The 20,745-nt window shown below is 45.8% G+C and overlaps 1 protein-coding gene across 1 annotated transcript; it reads right to left on the reverse strand.

The window, feature by feature from the left end:
* Positions 1-469: 469 nt before the first annotated feature.
* On the reverse strand, positions 470-20,155 carry rols (zinc-RING finger and ankyrin repeat domain-containing protein rolling pebbles). The gene is made up of 16 exons (XM_034323565.2): positions 18,946-20,155; positions 6,775-7,145; positions 6,453-6,573; positions 6,248-6,388; positions 5,995-6,135; positions 4,979-5,608; positions 4,575-4,906; positions 4,228-4,506; positions 3,704-4,147; positions 3,366-3,572; positions 2,905-3,171; positions 2,527-2,822; positions 1,995-2,443; positions 1,623-1,924; positions 1,122-1,541; positions 470-1,051 (listed from the first exon to the last, which is right to left on the reverse strand). The coding sequence occupies exons 1-16, from the start codon at positions 19,007-19,009 to the stop codon at positions 749-751; spliced, it is 4,767 nt and encodes a 1,588-aa protein (XP_034179456.2). The 5' UTR covers positions 19,010-20,155; the 3' UTR covers positions 470-748.
* Positions 20,156-20,745: the final 590 nt, after the last annotated feature.

The following is a 20,745-nucleotide window of genomic DNA, read 5'->3' on the forward strand; positions in this document are numbered from 1 at the left end:
GTACACTGAAGAGGTGAGGAAGACTGCTTATGGGTTTGGTAAAAAGTTCGTTTATTTTTCGACCTACGTGCACCAAGGCAGAGACAAATAACATTCGTAGCTCGTGCGAATTCGAAGTGAGGCCTGTTTAACGAGAATTCGAATTATAAATCGCTAATCGCGATCATCGAACAGATTACAGGGAAATAGGTGTACTAAATATGCTTGGCAAGCGAGTGCATTAATAATTAGGTATGTCGACAAGACTCGTGGTGTTTCAAGTTACACACTGGAATATCGCGATAGTCTTCTCTTCACTTGAATAAACGAGAAAGAAATACTGAGAGAAACGGAGGAGAAACAATTAAATAACTTTCATTTAAATTACAATGACACTAGAAACCAATTTTCATACGCATAATATAATACAAATATTTATAATATATATATATATACTCTGTATTCGATACGAAATCGAATGAAACGTACAAAAAAAAAAAAAAAACATCCTAACACGATCATGCAATATAATTGCACAGAAGAAAAACAGTATTAAAGCCCTTGCTACTCGATTCAGCGAGCAGGAAATGCAAGGAGAAGGAATATTTCTTCGGGTACATAGAACGTACGCAACGAGTCGTTAAATAAGCTTCGAGATTTCAAAAGCGAGCTTTGAACTTTCGAGAAATGATCAGTTCAAGTATCTTATGTCGTTTTCTTTCCCTCGTAAAATAGGGGTCGTCTTAAGTAATTCGAATTTTCCGCGAGGTTATAATTCTGTAAGAGTATCTACCGATGCTCGAAGCCGAGATCGGCAAACAATGTCGCTAGATCCCTTGCTGGTGCCTACCCCGTCCAGTCGAGAGACAATTTCCTCTCTCAAAGTGACTAAAACGCGTCGATCCTGTCGGTTCTGGGGCGGCGCGATCTGCAACGCTTCCTGGACGTCGAACAGAGCGTCCTCCAGCAGGCCTGAGTCTACACGCGCCTTTGCCCTCGCATAAAACGCTTCGTAGGACACCGGGCGAACTTTAAGAGCCTCGTCAGCGAGCTCGATTGCTTCCGCACATTCCTGCGCAGATAAAAATAACGTTGGAAGACAATAAAGGAAAAGGAGCAATTAGTCGAAGATGTTCACTCACGTTCATCTTGCGCTTGCATCGACTGAGATTGAGCAAGAAATTCAGCCGAAGTTGCGCAAACGTCTGCAGTTGCAGCATCATGTGACCCTGCTCCTGTCCCTGACAATCCTCCTCAGGAGATGCTGGGAACTTTCTAAGAGCATAAGCGTACCTATGAGACGCCTCTTTCAGCCTGTTCTTCCGGTACAACACGTTTCCGTCCTCCAGAAGTTTGTTCAATAGAATTAAAAGCACGTCGGGTTTGCCAGCCGCCATCGCCCAAGTGGCTGGACCTAATTTCGCACCGCGACGTAAGAAACATTGAACTACTGGTATGTTTCGACAGCCGATTGCTCGGTCCAAAGGACGCATTCCGTGCAGGTCGACGTGCTCGACCGCTGCCCCCTTTTCCAGCAACAATTGCACGAGCTTTGGATTGCCCTGATGAAATATTTATCGTAAGATTAATTTAGAAAATTTGATAGAACTTAAATCGACACACTGATATAGCGAAAGTCCTACTTGGAACGCAGCTAAGTCCAATGGGGTCCTGCCGGTATTGTCGTTGCTGTTAACGTCAGCGCCATGGTCGATGAGGTTCTGGGCGGCAGCTAGTCTTCCTCTCACACAGGCCCAGCACAGAGCAGTTAACCCTTCCTTGTCTTTGCTCTCTAATACAGATCCTTTATCGAGGAAGAGTTCGATCAGGTTTGTATGGCCTTCGGAGGCGGCAAACATTAACGCAGTACGTCCAACAGGATCTCGTTGGTCTAACAGGGACACCGCATCGTCGAGGAGACTGTCGGTACTGGTGGAGAGGGTTCCTGAATCCGCAACATTGTATAAATATTTTCTGTTGATTGAATATGGGATCAGGAACTATTGGGAGCATACCTTGGAGAAGTCTTTCAGCAGTGCCCCAGTGTCCCTCCCTGGCAGCTAGCATCAACGCGGACAGACCTTTGGCGTTTACAGCAGTTGGACTAGCACCCCGTGCCAACAACGCCGAGACTGTGGCTGTCGAACCGTTTGCAGCAGCAATTGTCAGAGCAGTTTCGCCTATCAGAGTATCAGGACGATCTACGATCACTTCTGCCATGTCTAATAGGTACTCTACGACGGACTCGTGACCCTGGGCCGCCGCGGCGACGACAGCCTGCTGGGCAGCCTCTTCTCGGCCTATGTCCTGAGAGCCTTCAGTTTCGTTTTCGCTAGCTGGAACCACCCAATCGCAAGCCAGAAGGTAACCAACCACTGACAATCTACCGTGTCTAGCTGCGTGGACCAGAGGACACTGTCCAGCCATGTCTGTATGACCCAGTGATGCTCCAGCTGCGGCCAACCTGTTTCGAAGATCTCCATTCGTTTTCAAACTCGTTCCACTCGAAAATACCGATCTTACCGATTCATCCTACGCTTATCTTACCTTCTGACAACGTCGCAGTGACCACGGGAAGCTGCCAACGACAACGCCGTGCAACCCTGACTGTTGGTCAACTCGACATCCGCGCCAAACTCCAACAGCAATGAGACCATCTCGACAGAACCCTCGTGCGCGTACATGCAAAGGGCTGGAGCGTTGCCTAGGTACTCGGTAATGTGATTCGGAGATGCTCCTGCCAGCAAAAGCAACCTCGACACCTTCACGTTCGGACTGTAGATGTTTCGAAGCGTGCAGAGCGCGGAGGAGACGCATTCCGTCGACGATGCTAACCAGATTGCCTGTTCGAGATGCAGAGTAACATTTTGTAAACCACGTGTTCCATGGGAACTTCGTTATGCAAATTAGAACAGGTGTGATTACCTGCAAATCCCTCGAAGGCCAAAACGGAGCTACGCCTCTGTAAACGTGCGCCTTCAGTATATGATGACCCAGTTCCAGTGCTTTGTCACCGTGTAACGGTGCCTGAAGGCGTGACAGCCTGTACGCAATGGCTGCGTGGCCTAGCCTCAAGTCGCAGAGGAACTTGGTCGATTCTCCCTCATCCCTTCTCATCAACCACTCCCTGAACGACGGATGGAAGAACATGTACGTGTTGTCCAGTCGTTTCACGAGGAATCCAGAGAGCATCTGATAGAAAACAACGCGGCCATTGTACATCGAATAGGCGGACTAGCGTTGCGAAAGGGAATACATTGTTCGATTGTGACGTACGAATGGTTCAGACTTACGTAGTCCATTTACAAAGCGAGCGATAGAGGAACAATGATTCGAACAATTAGACAGGTCGTTCGTTACGTGATAATGTACGCGTTGATACTTACTTTGAATCTCTGTAGAAAATCCTCCCATGAAACGAAGTGGTCCGTGTTCAAGGAGTTCACGGAATAGAATATCTCTGGCAGAGTCAGAGGATAGAGGGCTGCCAGACAGACGCCTAGCAGAGGTTGAACCTTGTCGAATGAGGTTGCGGTGGGGAATCTCAGATTGAAGTGCAATTGAAAAATCTGTGCCAGTGATACCGGCAGCACCTGGAATTGCATCGAGCGTATACCGAAACGTTAGATCGACTGAACATTGTTCGGGACAAAAGACATATCAAAGTTTCTTTTAACCGTCGTGAAAGCGAGGTACATCCGACGGATACGATCTCGATGCTCACCTTGTAGCTCGCTGATTTAGCCACCAAGTGTCCACTTTCGATAAGATCGAGCGTCAGCTTCGCGAAGAGAAAGCTGCCTCTGGCTAGCGCGAGTAGATGCGAGGCGAATCTCGTTTGATTTGCGCTACACGAAGACTCGGACTTTCCGTTCACCGATGCAGTGACGTTCGTTTGAATGGCTGGACTTTGAGCTAGCCTGTAACCTATATAGTCGGACAGGTCTTTGGTGACGTTGTTTCCGGTGCCGTCGTTCGGGGCCCTGTCCAACGAGACCCTAGTGTACGGTAGCTGTTTCGCACACTCCAGCAGCTGTGTCCTTACTGTACAGACGATCTTCAACCAGCTAGGAAAATTCGGAGCGTGCCTGGTCAGAAAGGATGCTATCGTGTCGCCTCTGTCTGGTCGGTGGTACTCAGCCTCGCAGACGGCGTCGATTAATATCACCTGAATCATATTCAAGGTTCCATTAAATAAATTTTAATCGCATCGAATATTTCGACTGATGGATTTGAAAGGGATTGTACCATGTTGGTGTCGGGAAGTCTGCTCATCTTCTTCAGGGTGCACAGAGGCTCGATGATGCCCCTGGAAAGCGCGAGATCGGGGTCAACGGTGCACTCTCTTTGCGACAAAGAGCCTTGAATGTGAGGTTCAGAGAGTAAGTATTCTCTGTAAGAGATCAGTTGAGGAGCTTGACAAAGTTGAGCTGCTAGCGAATGAATCAGGTCTGGTACCAGACAGGTACTATTGTTGTCTGCCTGGCAGAAATGATAGGCTACAACGTGGGACGCCAGTTCTCGAACCTAGAAACCAACATTTTCATAAACGAAAAACCTTAATAATACTTCAACAAGCAGACTCGAAGTTTCACCTTTTCGTTCGTATAACGGATGCTAGCTTGCAATACTGAAGTGCAGTTCGTTTTCTCTTTCTCCTCGGCTTCCTCGCTGATCTCCAACGAAAGAGGCTGTTCCCGCCTCCGTCCGAAACAGCTGTGTTCCACCAGTTGCAGAACCAGCGCAGTCTTTCCAGTCCCAGGTGACCCAGAGACTAAAACTCCGGGGCTGGAGCCGTTTATCACCGACTCTACCTCTTGCAGCAACCACTGGCGACCAGTGAACAGAGGATCGGTTTCCAATAAAGGTACTTCGAAGAACAGTGGCTTCAGGGTCAACTGTGTCGCGTGGTGTTGCACAAAGCGTACTAGAATTGAAATAATTGATCAGACATACAAATACGATTGCCTTGATGGTAGGGAGAAATGAAATATCTTACACTTTGCGTCAACAGTTCCCTTCATGTTTCCAGCCCTGGCCGACCTCCTGGCGCAGGACCGTCTGTTCTTAAACTGGCCAAGCTCGTCGGATTGACCAGGTTGCGAGGCGTTCACGGAATGTCTTCTAGGGGTTAGGGGGCTCGAGCTGCCGTTCGACAGGCCCGAAACGGATACGGACATCGACATCGACATGGAAGTAGAAGCTGATACCGAGGTGGAAATGGAGGCGAGACTTCCAGCGCTGTCGCAGTCTCTGGATTTGCTTTTGCCCTTGACTTTCGCCTTGGGTTTGATGGGACACCGTAAAGCAGCGGCTGCTTCCGCCTCGCTCGACGTACCGGTCAACGTGGACACTGGACTGGTGTTGGTGGAGGCCAAGGTTTGCGTCTCGAAGCTCGTCAGGCTGCTGAACGATGCTGCCGAGCTGTCGTGTCCCTGAACGGGGACCCTCGATTGACACGGACCTGCACCGGAGCGACTCGAACCACCGGGCAAATCTGTCGTGTCCACGCTGCTGTTTGCTCGAGCATGATTCGAGCCTAACAGTAGTCCTAGCCTCATGTAGAGATCCGACTGCGACGACTTTCTCGTCTTCGAGGACAGAGGCTTCACGCAGCCGCCTTCGTCATCTGAAGGTTACAAGAGAGATTCCGATGTTAAACGGGTCACGATTAAATAATATTTATACAAAGGATGCATAAAACCAACAACAAAGGAACCAGAATAGGTCCCATTTCAACTGGTCTCTCCTTGCTGAAACGAAACTCGTGCTTCAAACACACCAAACGCAACTGTGGATAATGAAAATGACATGCTGCAAACCTAAGTGCTCTAGGATAGGTGCGAGAAACAGGAAAGCCCTTGTGCCAGTGATTGGAATAAAAAGTCTACTCGGATAGCAGTAAAAACGAGGTGTATCCCATTGAAAGTGTCTCCCGTTCGTCAAGCACAATCTGTACACGTAATGAACTCTAAACACGACAATGCACACTCGATTCTAGAAGTGTCTTCCTGCCTGTGACTTTGCTCCTCGAGTCGATAAGCTGGTTCAGCCCATCGTTCGCCGTCCCTTGGCTGTTGCTCCACAACGATTTGATTTTCCCCAGGACTACACCCGGCCATCTTGACCTGCCCTCCCAAGACGAGGCCATCCAAGCTACACGCGTGTATCCATGATTAATAATTAGTCGAAGCTGTTCACCGACTCCCCCGTACGTTCTATCTTTTCGTTAGACATTGATGTTAATCATATTAGAGTTGGAGCATACCTGACAAAGCTGATGGATTGTCATTCGCGGCTGGTTCCGGGGAGGATGCTCGTCTGGATGATCTTTGGGGTACGAACGAGCTCCTGAGGACCTTTGGATTCAAGAAGAATCTTTTCCTCTGATTCGGAGGGGTGGGACAACCTGCACAATAAAAAAATTGTTAATATTAACGTGAAATTGATGAATCTATCAATTGTTTACGTACTCTGGGTCATCATTTGAAGCTTCTGCCGTCCATGAGACGCGGAGGACTCCGGTAGTGCCGGTGGTTTATTCTTCAGACCCTTGGCCATCCCCGAGGAGGAGACATTTCCGTCAGTCTCTCGCTGTCGTATAAAAAAAAAGAGGACGGACAATTAAACGAGTTAAGTTCCTGATGAACACGTCGAAATGCCAGCGAGTAATGATCGAATAAAATGCACGGACAAGGATTGTCCGCGAACAATGCCATTCAGACGTTTCAACTTGTTCTCTCGTCGAGATATCCAGGTTTGAAAGTGTTACTCGAGGATGACGATGACGCTTACGTGCATGACTCGTGACGGAATATTCGCTCTCGTGGTGACTTTCGTACGAGGTCTGGGGCTGCCGCAGAGAGAGTTCACCGTTGATGACTCATCGATCCAACCGTCCGTGGGCGCGAGGATGGACACAGGCCCTGAAGAGCCGGTGAACCCCTCCCTGAAGGGTCCCTCCAGGCCGTCGTCGTCGTTGAAGTCGGCGTGCAGGCAAAGCGGGCATGCCTCGCTTCGGAACAGGCAGGAATAGCAACGCTCGTGACCGCACGAGTCGATCAATCGACGTTTCTTCCCCTTATCGAACGGCATCTCGCAGGATGGACAGGTTGAGCCTCCCAGCATCCCTGTCGACTCCACGAGTGCTCGGATCTGTGCCAGATCTGCGAATGATTAGAAATGGATTCAAGATTTTTACGATGTAGATATAAGTTTATTTCTTTTGAAAACCATGATGTCAAAGTACACCGAAGCTTAAATCATTTTACATTACAATGGGACGTCTTCACGGTTCGCGACTTCCGTGAGACGTATCAAACACACGTACGTTCTACTTTAACGAGTAACGCTCGGTTGGTAGCCATTTGACAGTCGGAACCATCTGTCACGAACAATCTGTACGAAGGACCCATGGTATATCTCGGTTAGTAGAGACACGTGGTGTTTCGGGGAAGCGCCGTTCGTTCATCGATAATGGATAAACGAGCCGTACACTCGAAGGCGCCATATACTTAAAGGATTCTAGAAAGTGAGGTCAAGAGGAGACCTCGCGTGTTGTTCCGTCCTCGCGTACGGGTAAACGTGAAACGAGAACCTGCTGCTGGTGCTTCTATTTCTGATCCACCATAAAGATCGTCTGTCTACCGATCGATTCGTGCCTCCTTGTACCGTTCGTCATCGCGAGAAATTTATAGGAGAACTGTGCTTAACACCGTGACCGCTAACACAAATTTCATCGGATACCTAAAGGATTCGTTCCCTCTTCCGATGGAAGAAAGGGGACGTTTTTAGTTTTTATTCAGGGTGGTAATCCGAACGATCAGAAGAAAGTTCAACGTTCGCGGAGAGGAAGAAACAGGGAACGTTTGAATGGAGCAAGCTATGCAAATTGCAGATTAATACGATCAACGCGAGTAGTTGAGGTAGTTAAAACGTGGGCGGTACCGTAACGATCGCTTTGTGTAATTGAACGAAGCTTAAGGCTAGGATGCGACCAATGCGAGGACCATTAAATGGCACGTTACTCTGCTCCTGGTGTTCAATTATTCGCATGATCCTGTCAATTTTCCAAGACATTTTTCTCCTTAACCACGTATCCTTGAAATGTCGTATCGACGTAAATCAATCGATCGATGAAAACATAGGTGCGTTCAATGGTGTGACACTAATGCACCGTATCAATGCGTTGGCACTTTTCAATACGAAAGGGGAACAGCTTGATCGCGTTGGTATTTATGCGGAATTCTATAGGAATGTCACAGTCAACGAATCAATTACACAGGGAAGATGTATTTAATCGAGGGGGGCAGGGGTCGCCGCAAGCCCGATGCGTGGAAGAGAAACATGGCGATGGAAAGAAGGAAGTAATTCGGGTCGCACGACCCTTTATCCCGGTAAGTCCGCGCGAGGCAGGTGCAACACGAATCGCCTGGGTTACCGTAAGCTGGGTCAACGCACCCGACACGTAGAGAGACCTCGCTTCCACGATAAACTCGTACAACGATGTCGTTTTCTCCGCAGGCATCACTGACTCATGCGTTTCCGTTGTGCGTGTATCCAGTTTCCATCTACGCGTCCATCCAGATTTATGGACAACACTGGAGACCCGACCAGTTGGTATCGAAGGTCGATAAGAGCCATTTTTTTATTTTTAACCCCTTCTGTCGTTTTCTTTTATTGGGTCAATCGATAAAAGGATTGAATTTTCGTCTAGTCACGAAGAAAAACAAGCAGAAATCAGTAAAGTGGAATCGATCGAAAGAAGTATGCCAATTGGTAACATTAGCGGTAACATTTTGTAATTTAATTTTCTCCCAGTCATCTTCTTCGGAGCGTTTCACCGGCTTCGAATGAAAGAACACTAGAAGCTCTTCGAACGTGTGTATTTTCCATGGTGTTGGGTGATCGTAAATTAAGAGAGAACGGTGCTTTTTGCGATCGTTAGAAGAAACCTCGGCAATCGAGTAGCGTGGCTCGGCTATATTAAGCCTAATTTTTCTATCTCAACCAGCCTCGATAGTCACGATCCTAGACGTTTCACTAGCTGGCATTTTGTATTGTAATTTAATGGTCTTCTTCGACGTTCAATGATTTTTCTTTTCTTTCTACCATTCGATCTAACAAGGTGAGAACGAGGCATCGATGCAAGCCTGAAGAACAGTCTCTTCGTGCGCTGCGAACCGTGTAAATCCGGCATCTATTATTCCCACGTTTCCTAGACCGTGACGGTTTGTAACATCAAAGGCTCGATCGAGTGGGAGTTTTTTTTGCTTTCAGCTTCTTTTCTTCGCAGGATCATAGGGCAGCTTTATCGCGACTTTCTCCGCTTGTTCCGCGAACATGAAGAATGGAGAGCATCGTCGACGCAGAATCTTTCATAGAGGATCAATTGATTTTCCAATGACGCAGAATTACACACCCTATTATTTGCTTCGCAGTATTTTAAGTTTCTAGGCAATCGATTAAATTCAAGGAACATAGAAACCTGTTGCATCGATGTTTCCCCTTCATCTTCTTTCCAAGGGGTACTTTTCCACCCTTCTTGAATGTTTTATTTTTACCTAACGACTAGCTTTGCGTCAGGGTGCTTTCTCTGTCGATTGCCAATTACTTTACCTTATATTACAAATCTCTATAACAGCAAGAGCTAGATCACTAACGATAGGGGAGAGTAGATTTGAATTGCAAAGGGTTGATATCTTTTACGATTACTCGGAGATTCTAGTTACATAGGTGATAAATGTGGATACGTACATATTCAATTTCTAGAATGGTTCCGCATTCCTCACCCCTTTGCTCTATCCTATGTCGAACCAGTCTCGGAGTCACACTTTATCGTTTTAAGGTTTTTACATTGAGCCGAACGGGAAAACAGTTCTCACCCAATCGAAACGTTTCACGGTGTTCTGCGTTCAAACACGAAACGCCTTTATGCAAAACAGGAAGCGCTCTCGTGAGACCGTAACTCGGTCGTCCAAAAATCTAGCCGGAAAACTTTCCCAGGGGACTACAAAACTACTGGTCCATCAATTTTTTATGTTTTCTCTTAGTGCTTCTAGTTTAAACACCCTGACATACTTTCTTTTGTTTTAACTTCTTTTTTTTCTAATTTATTTATTATTTATTATATTGCATTACCTATTAAAGTAATATAAGAATTCTTAAGTATCTCTGTTTTTCACATTAATATTAAAAAAAATAACAAATTAAAAAGCATTTAATAATTCATCTCTCTCGTGTCAATAATGTTAAAATTAGAATAATTAGATTCTGAATCAGTCATTTGTCGAGTTTCTCCTACTCTGCACTTATTTGCAATGCAATTTATAGCGCAATAAAACGATAACAGCCATAATAATCGTTAAATTTGAAATCAATCATTTGTCTCTACTACTTTTATTGAACTCGTTTGCGCAACATATGTATTGCCCGTTAATAATCACGAGTAATAACAACAATATATAAAACGAAGAGAGGATCTCGTTAAACGTTGAACTTGATCGCTAATGCATCTTTTTCTTGGAATATCCTCGATTGATACCCTCTCCCTTCTCATCCATAAATGCACGGTTAAATCGGGCACTCCTGAGCCCGTTCTCCTTCTTGGCCTCCGGATCACAGGCTTCTCTTTCTCTCTGGTCCGTTCAACTGGAATCGCGAGGGACAGCGATAAAATACGACGTAGCCGTACCAGGAGAGCGAGAACGGGCACGATTAAAGCCTGTTGGCTGAGCCGAGAGGAACGGAGGCAGAACGACGACGGCGACGTCTACACGGGAGACCCACCTGTCCAGGTATCCCCCGTCGCCGTTTCCGTTCTCCGTTCGTTCGACCTCTCTCCCTCCTCAAGTTCGCTCGCGTCCTCGTAAATCGTTACCCCGTCGCCGACTGGCTGACCCGATTCGAAATCCCAACCGAGGGAAACACTGTTTCTCATTTAACCACGCTTTCGTTCTCTTCGTGAAGCAATCGCGCCGCGGTCTTAGGGTTCGATGGCACATTAGATCGCCATAAAAATCGAATAAAAATTCTTGACGCTTCTCATCGAAATGCTCGTTACGGAGATTCGGAAGATCGGTCAGAACCGTTCGGTGACCGTTTCGGTTTCGACGAGTCACGCGTAATAATCGTTATTCGGTACCCTGAAGAGTGAGAGAAAGTTACCCTACCGTGTGTCTCGCCTACGGCTGATCGTCGTATTTAAATCGACACCTGCCTCTTATACCGGGAGGCTAAACGAACTCAATTCCTCGATCACGAAAACCGTGTCTCCCGACAGAAGAAGAATAAATCGTTTAAAATCGATCGAACAGCAACGCGAAACACCGTCGACTTTCTCGTGGCATTCGAGATTGAATGGAAAAAGGAATTCCTCGAATATCGTTGATTTCCGTGAAATGAACCGGATTGTGAAAAAAAAAAAAAAACGGGCTAATTGGGAAATCGGGAAAGTAGAGTTTACTCTGTCGACCGGATATTCGATTCTAAGAAAATCAACGCCAGCTTTTAATTATACTTTGCATATTTTCATATGTCACGAGTGCACGAACGTCCACGATCTACTAATTATATTTCACTTTATCAAAGGTGCAGCCACGTTCGACTCGAGTCGTTACGAAATTAGGATAGTACCATTACAGACGACGGCATCTTGTTGCATCTTTCGTTTCCTTCTTGCAAAAACCTCCGCGCAAATTACCATTTACCGTTCTCCGTAAAAGCTTAATCTCGTAGGAACAGGCTCGGTCGGACTCGATAATTTTCCTCTAACGAGTGTGCATCGCGTCCCGTCTTTCCATCAACGAGGGCGATTAATAACCCCGAGTGTCGTTGATCGCGGGGACGAGCCGCGTGTCGAAACCGAGACATTATTAGGTATGTTAATCAGTGTTGTGTGGAAACTCCACCTCGTATATAGAACTGAAGGGGATATTCTCGGATCAGAACGAAATAATGATGTTTAGAGAATAATTACTTGAAAGAATTCTTTCACTTTTCTAGTCTATCCATTCGAATTTTTCCCAAAATCACCTTGTATGCGTATTGTTAATTAATGCAAGGGGGTTAATTGCATATTCTTCGTTATTCTATCTCGCAAATTCCTTCAGGCTCGACTGTAACCTGTAAGAGAGCAACGTTAGCCCGAATAGAGCTTACCTGTTCGTTTCCACGAGATAACAGGCGACTCTAGTCGCGGCCGACCGATAACAGACGATAGATAAGCGCGGCACCTCGGACAGATTAAATCGTAGACGAGCGGGAAAACTTCAGCCCGGGTTATCTCTCGTTTATCGAGCAGACCGTTTTCTCGGATTAAAATCTAAAAGTATGTAACTCGGTCCGCGGTCTGATTCGTGGAAAAGCGTCAACTCGTAGAATCATTGTGACAATAACGTTAGAGCAACAAGGTGAGAGTTAATTATCATGGGTCTGTGTACACCGAAAGAGATGAGAAAGTTCATTTCTGGAGACAGATAAAGTATACAGTGTTTCCCAGTGTCTTGATTTATAATTAGAAAACAGAGTATTTTAAAAAGATCCAGGAACAGTAAAATATTAATAAACTGATTGCTTTCAATTAAAAAGGAATTCTGTAGAAGGAAATAAACTGTGAAATTGTTCGACTATAATAGTTTCTCCTGGCTACGATTATAAATTGTTCATTTTTTTTTTTCCTATCTCTAGGTATGCGAAAAAGTGCTTGTATCGTTTAAAGAACGATTTCCATTGCTTAACGAGGTTGACGTCTCGAAGCTGAGAGAGCTTGATTCAATCGCGCGTAACCGAACGTTTCACGTTTTGATGCTCGTGTTTCTGATTATCGTCGAACGTAATTTCATCGTCGGACACGACGAAGATGACAGTGATCGAACGCTGCGAGATTCATTGTTCCTTCGACACACTTTGCCCTCATGGACGTTCTATTTCTTTTCTCGATTGGCACAGTGAAAATGGCCGTGTGTCAATTATTTAAAGTATACGAAATAAGAAATCTCTGAAACGCCACTGAGAGGAAAGCTTCGACTTTCGTGTAATTTCATTTAGTAGATTAGCTGGACCACACAGACGCACAAGTCGTTGGTCAGAGTCACTGATAAGAGGATGCTGCTATCAGGGGACGGAATTAACCGTGGAGAAGAGCTAAGAAAAGACTTCTCGCTATGCCATGAATCTTCTTTCGATTTTAGAACAAGATCTATCTGCTCGATGTAATAACCAGTCGGTCGTTAACTCGTATGTTTCGCTGATCAATTTTTGCCGTAGGGGATATCGACGCATTGAACTTCGTTCAGATTATAAAAGCTTCTATCAGTGATCGTTCACGAACCGTGTTATTCGTTTATCATTTCGAGAGATGAGGTGACTGGCGCTACGAATCTGACACAATCAACTAATAAAAAAATATCAAATAATATCGTAACGTTTTATAACAATCATTTAAGCGATCTTTATTTCTAGGAGGTGTTCAAAGCATTATCAGTGATCTCGAACTTTATCAGCACACCGAATCATAATGTTTTTCGTAAATAATATTACTCATCGTTCCAGCAGAAAATTATGTCAACGGCACGACGATGATCTCGATTGACTTAGTGAAAGGTTGAAAAGAAGTGGGCCGGATATCACGAAGATCCTTACGAAACGCCACACCTGTACATCCTGTCGCGCGATTCAGTGTTTCGTATCCTGCGCGACAAAAGGGAGGATGGAAGAAGACGCTCGAAAATCCATCGCGATCAGAAAGTGGACACGTAACGAAAGTAAAAGAAAAGGATCCACGGTGCATTTCGAGGGAGTATCCTAACCTCGAGATCGTATAACGTCTGGATGATCTCAACATCAGCTGTGACTCACTTTCTCGTACCATTGAAAACTGTTCTTCGTTCCCCGAAGAATTAATGAGAATTTTATACAGATAGAACCTGAGCCGCACACCTCGCGCGGTAGAAAAGGAAACGGTTGCCACGATATGCCGTGGAAAATTCATTTTTTCACGGTCTTTCTTCGATTATTGGCTCGCGTTGTATACACAGTGACTCGGTTAAAGATTTATAGAGTTTTTAAAAGATTTCTCGAGATCTATTTTTGATAATATTTTACGAAATAACCCTGTCTATTCTTCCCGAGTGAGGAGAATTAATGAGGGTATCCCACGCAGAGAAGTCATCTATGAATGTACAAAAAAATTCATTCATTCTTTTTTTTTTTTTTTTTTTTTTTCTTATACCTTTGTGACTATTATTCAGTGTCGCACGGTTGTTATTACTCTCGAATATTGGCCTTGTACATCAATATGAGTCAACCTTGTGCACGAACACCTCTTCGAATACTAAACGTACTTCGAAACCACGACGATAACACGTTCGGTAAACTTAGCATTTTCAAGTAACCACGATAATTTGCTAGTACATAGCACGCAAATCAGTAGAAAAAGCAGCATGTATCTTCTCTATTTATATCGACTCTCGGAGCCGTGGACTTGATAACGCAATACGATCGCGCTCGTGTCTGCAATCGTTTTGTTATTCAATAATCGCGATTACGCAATGCTTCCTCCAAACGAATCTTTATTGACACGCGAATACTCCAATTAATTATTCTTTTATTCGTTCCAATGAAACTGTCTCTTCCTTGCATTGATCGCGATAATAATTTATAAATTTAGAACGTAAAGAAAACCTAATCCCAGCTGTGTATAAACTGCAATAAACTTACATTTATGCCAACTACTGTGTTCTTTTTTTAAGTCCCTAAATTTCCTTGATCCCGATCGTGACTTTACAAACGAATCCTTCATTGACCGGTCCTTTAAACTTATTCCCTCTCACGTTATCCCGAGGATGTACAATCGTACAACTGTACCTGCGATTGAGCGAAGCAGAATGGAAAGCATCAAGCTCCCTGATGTTTTACAATTTTCCTTGACCTGTTCGAGCCTGTCCCTCTGTTCACGAGAGGGTCAGGATACTCGGGACACCTAACCGTGTGTATACAACACGGTTGCGAGAGCTCTCTCGTCCGTCTGAGTAAAGAATAGAGGCGGAGGGTCTGGAAGCGGCGGACACCAGTCCTACCAGTCGTGTCTGGGACATCCATTCTGAGAAACCTGCCAAGTTAATAGCCGATGTAGCCGAGTAGGAAGTCCGTTGGCCTCTCGTCTGGCAACGTTCGTATCGTCGGCTCCCTAATTCCGAAGCAGGCCGTACTCTTACGGGTGCACGCGCACGGTTTTCTGGTCGCGATTAAACCAGTTTTTGCCGCGAACGCGTTTCACGCGAGCGAACTCTTTAATTCAGCAGATTATCGTGACGCTTCATCTACCTTCGTTACAAGCTGTGCAATTCCTTTGTGCAACTCTTGACATTCTTTCGCGATGCATCAGGGAACGCAGCCAGGTTCGAAATACAGGAGATTCATAGTAGTCGAGCGGAGGAGAAATCGAGGCTGAAAAGCGGGCCGATGAAAGAAATTAACACGAAGGCTCGAAAAGAAAAAACATTGAGAAAAAAAAAAGCAACTCGGCCAATTATCGTTTCGCGTCGATTCGCGCGAGCAACCAGGTTGGCCCTTATCGAGCCGAACTTATCAAGATTCATAGAAAGATAACGGTGACCTATAATAACGGGCGAGAGGTATCGATATCGTGGCAGAAATCGCGTGGGACTCGGAATCTCCGCTCGGTATCGAACCTCCAAACGTTCACGGTTGCGTAACCTTTTTGCAAACACGTCGAGCGTGTTTCCAATCGACGGAGACCTTACACACGCGTACACGGGTCCTTTCGATACGTTGCTGAAAATTTCGCTAATTGACGCGGTTCATTCATAATCCGCCCAGACCAATTAAACAACGAACCCAACTACGGGGGCAGGGAAAAAGTCGAGCAGGAAGTCGCGGAAACTGGATCTCGTTCGCGGTTAAGCAGCCGCAAGAAAGAATGGCGGGGATAAAGGACAAGACAGACCCGTACTCTGACTCGAGGAAAGAATAAAGTGAATGATTTAATTTGTACGACCGGGTCCGCTCGATTCGCAATCTGTCACGCGCAGTCTCGTTCCATCGGTTGCAACATAAATCTAATTGGAAAAGCTTGAACAACAGGTTGTCGCACGGCTCGGTACCGTTATTCTTGAAATTATTTCGTTTTCATCGACGTTTAACCCTTGAATAGCGTCGAGGCATTAGGTTATTTGCGTTATGCAAATTGGACGGGGAAAGAAAGCAGAGACGCGCCGAACGACGCGACATATTCAACTTTATTCCAGCTTATGGCGACGTGCGGATTTCATGGGAGGCGTGGAATTCTTTTTCGATTCAAGGGAACACGCGTGACGATCGATGGCATAGCTCGCGTTACGACTGATTCATCGACTGGCACCGAACCGACCAGTACCGTACGCTGTATTTTCAATGAAGCTGCGAGTTCCTGTCGATGACGCGCGCCATTGCAAATACGATGCAACACGGGTCACTTGTCAGTCGACGACTCGCTGGTAATTCATTCTTTTGTACTAGGATGCATTCTTACGAACCCAATGGACATTGGCGAAGTGAATGATATCGTCTTTACATTCGGCTTCGTTTTACGCGTCGAAGGCACTTGCTCATCAATCTGACACTCTATCGATGTAAATTAGACTCGACTCTCATTTTTCATCAATTTCTTGATCCTTTTACCATACTCAACGCTTTTCAGTACAATTTCGTTTGGAACTTCCGGGTCTCGAAGAAAGATAATCCTGTTGACATTGCGGTTGCAATAGTTCTAAGCGTGACGAATCGTGCATAAAGGCTTAAGTGGATGATTAATCCTTCGTTTTGCAAATAGAAGATATAATCTAGATATATAACCTAATATTTCTGTAGAAAATCTAAACATAGTGGGTGATTAGTTGCATGGAATAGGACATTCCCATAAGTACGAACTTCACCCACGCTGTATTGTAAATCTTAGAGAAGTTGAGGTCAAAGTAGTATTATTACAAGAAAGAGCACCATTGCTCTGTGTTCAGCGTTAAGAAGATTACCGTTTCTTCAACCACCTACGAACCAGCCACCAATATACGAGCGCCATGCAGCCAGAGAGAATATATCATAAATCCGGAGGGTAAATCGGTCTGGTTGAAACCTATACCATAAAAGGTTGTCTGAGAAACGAGAGACGCTTAATGGAAAATCGATAAGAGCAACGTGCAATTTTTTTGCAACGAGAAAGTACCCGGGTGCGAAGAGGAAGCTCGAATTAAATTGTAAAAAGAAAAAGGAAGGAACGAGGGAAAGACAGCGCGAGAGAACGGTAAAGAAAATAATGACAGACTATCCGCAGAAACGCGAGCGTTCGTTCTGTCACGCTCCAAAAAGCAAGCGTCAATTACGACATTTAATTGGGTGCAACAGGTGGTTGCTGACCGCGGCGGCTACGTTCATGCCTGCTCCTTTTTCGAAATAATAAGTTTCCTGGGAACCAGTCGGACGCGTGTTCCGAAAACGGAAGCGGCCGGTTCCACTCGGCCGCAGAAGCGCGGCTCGACGTCTGATCGACCAGTTTTCCGCTTCTACTCGCGACATATGTGTCCAGGGGCAATGTTAAGGGTCTTCCATTTCGGTGCCATACATGATCGACTGTTTGTTCTCGGTTACGGGTGTCATGGTTATAGTCAAAACACTCGTTTGGTGTATTTTAGTAGATCGGAGTCTAAGTACACCGGACGTATCCACGGTGCAAGTTGACGGATCAAAATTTTCTTTTTCATCTTCTCGAGATTCGGTCAACCGCGACTGACTCACTTGTTCCGATTCCTTCGCGATGATTTTACCTACCGATAACGTCCCTGAAACGGTACGCCGTGACGTAACGTTGGCGCCGCCGATCCTCCGTGCAAGAAAGAAAGAAATTACGCGATCGCGTCTGCAATTCCACCCTCGAATTTGAACTTGAAACGCGACCATCGCTTCTGACGAGTAGCGACCAAGTTCGTGCTCGTTTTATCAGAACTTCGTTTTCCCCTGCAGCCAGGTCTGAACGTAGGCTTTGCTTAGCAGACAGCGAATTAATTCTCAAGGTGTTCCATCTAACCGAGAAAACTACCGCCTGCAACCGGTATTTCAGACGTTTCTGCCTGCCTCGATCGCGCAGACAGCGACGATCGGGGTGGAGTTCGGTCTGAAAATTAAATCGCAACAACATCTCGTGACTTCGGACGGAAAAATTACAGTGATCCTATAAGTCGAGCGATTTCGCGGTAACCGTTCATTAGAACCGACTAGACTGGCAACGAAGACGTTCGAAAACGGTCTCGTTCTTCGTGGTTCGTTTCGAGCTGTGTTCATTAAATCGGTTCGAACGAAATACAGGAAAAAAGCGAGCGCAATGATAGTGGAATCGAGTTAAATTACTCGGATGTATCGGAGAAGATTATCGAGAACAAGAGACGCGCTAATGGCGACCTTGTAGCGGGTGATTTAAAAGAAACTCTCGGAGTCTGTAATCGTATCGATGATAACAGACAGCGAGCTATCTAAGCGCCATTGAATCAAACGAACCGCGCACTGCATTCTTCGTTAATTAAAACTATCCCACGCTTTAACTAATGAATGCTTTGCATCGGAGAAGATAAAACCCTAGTTCCTACAAGGGTTAATTTTCTGTCTGATTAATTTGAGGATCTTTGGAAAATCCTAGGATAACCCTAACACGGGAGAGTCTAACATGGAACCTTTTATTCGAACATGGATAAATAGGGCAAACGATAGATTCTTTTTAATTAGAAAAAGCACGTGACTATTCAAATTTTCTTAGGTCTGGGTCACGAATATCTCAGCCTCCGACGTTCAAGTGTTAAAAACAAAGACAAAGCCTGCTTCGCCTAGTCTTCTCGCCACTGTGTATACTCCATTCCTGTGGTAGCGATAAATTCTTGAAAAATCCTAAGTAAAAGGTTCGAATCTCTCGCGTGAACTCACCCAGCACGGAGAGGCTGAGTCCCGAGCCTGGCCTGGGTGATCTGTGCCTGTCTGGAGGCGCCATGGCGTTGTTTTCTAACGGATGTAACGGCGCCTTAATCCAATGGCTGATCCGTTTCTTTCATCTCACGGTCACACGCACAAATCACGCGCGAGCTGTAACGAGCACGATTTTATAGGCCAACTTCCGGATCAACCTGACAGTTGTTCACGAGTTAACTTTTGTTCAATGATCCTTCGGAGATCCTTTGATCGGACGAGGTGTCTAGCTGTCCTGGCACCCAACGCGTCATCGTATCTCGGATAAAACTAAAACGCAAACACGATAAACGCTAAAACGCGAACGCGACGAGTGATATGATAGAAAGAGAATAAAGTTACTCGCTCGCTGGTCGAGCACTGACTGCCAGACGAGCACTCCACCTCGACTGCACAGGTCCGACTCGCATGATGCCTGATTGGCTGATTGGCCAACCGGTCGGCTGGCTTGACTGGATAGACGCTGGTTATACCCGACGACGACTCCGTACGATCCTCATGGTCGTTCTTCCTCGCTGGTTCGGTTGTCCAACTCGCCCGCGCGCATGCGCCTACCATCGTATTTCAGGGGACTTTCGAGTCTTCTGCTTCTACCCGATCGGCCACTTCTACGCCCTCGTAGCTTGAATCTCTTCTTCTCCTTCTTTCAGTCTGCTCCTTACTTTTTTCTTCAGACGGGAATTTTAATTATTCCACTGGAGATATAGGTCGATTTAGAAGAACAACAGTTGTCCACAGTTAATTCCTCAGCGTGTAACAACGGTGTCTTATCGTTATTTTATTAACTTCGCTGGTATCCGTTGCGCAAGGTACAAGAAAAAAAATGAAATTTTAAACGAGCATATCTGATGGATCAACGCGTACCTTGCGTTCGCATTTCATTGAGTACGGCGCAGAAATTGTACGTCGAGCTAGGTTTGCGCAATCTTGCTGGCTTATTTAATAAAACAAAGTTGCGACTAGTATCGAGCGGGTAATAGGTTGCTCCAGGGGAATGCTACTGTTGTTCAGCTGTCCAATGCCGAGAAGTTGACGGGGCCGCTCGTTTATCCGCCAGGCGTGAACACCTATTAGATACATGCATATAAGCACGTGTATGCAAAGTCCTTGCACGGCACGCATCAACAAGCAGCACGCTGAAAGAGTGAACGCGAGGATTTGTCTTTGTCGTACGAGCCAAGCCCCGATCTTGTCCGCGTTAATCCGCTTTTCGGGGTCGGTTGTTCGCGAACGAGCCTCTGTTTGCTTAGGTCTAACTCGGCCTCGTCGTCAGCTTCCTCTCTCTATCTTTCTGCAAACAGACCAGACCGGACTCAGGTCTAAGAAAAACGATGATTCCCGCGAGTGTAACCGCGTGTACGCTTGTTCGCCCACCACAAAGGTGCTAACCGTTCGATTATTCAAAGGAAGTAGCGTTGAAAGGACGCGTACTCGCCGAGTGACGTTGCTCGCCCTACGCGTTCGACTAGCGTACGCCTACGGAAGCGACGCGTAACCCGATCGTCGGACCACGATCATCTTCGATCCCTGGATATCCATCTCGACTACACTCGCAGAAAGTTGGATCGTTCGACAGACGCATCTAGCAATTTTCGAACGCATAAATTAAGAGAAGACGCGAATCGTTCAATTGGTTCATAGAGCAGGTGCAATGATTCAGTGGTTATATCTCGAACACCGCTTTCTACTTTCACGTGATTGCATATGTGCATATGAAATATACAAAATGTGCGTATACGTATTGCACACGCGAGACGTACT

This window comes from Osmia lignaria, chromosome 11, assembly GCF_051020975.1.
Source record: "Osmia lignaria lignaria isolate PbOS001 chromosome 11, iyOsmLign1, whole genome shotgun sequence".
NCBI lineage: Eukaryota > Metazoa > Arthropoda > Insecta > Hymenoptera > Megachilidae > Osmia > Osmia lignaria.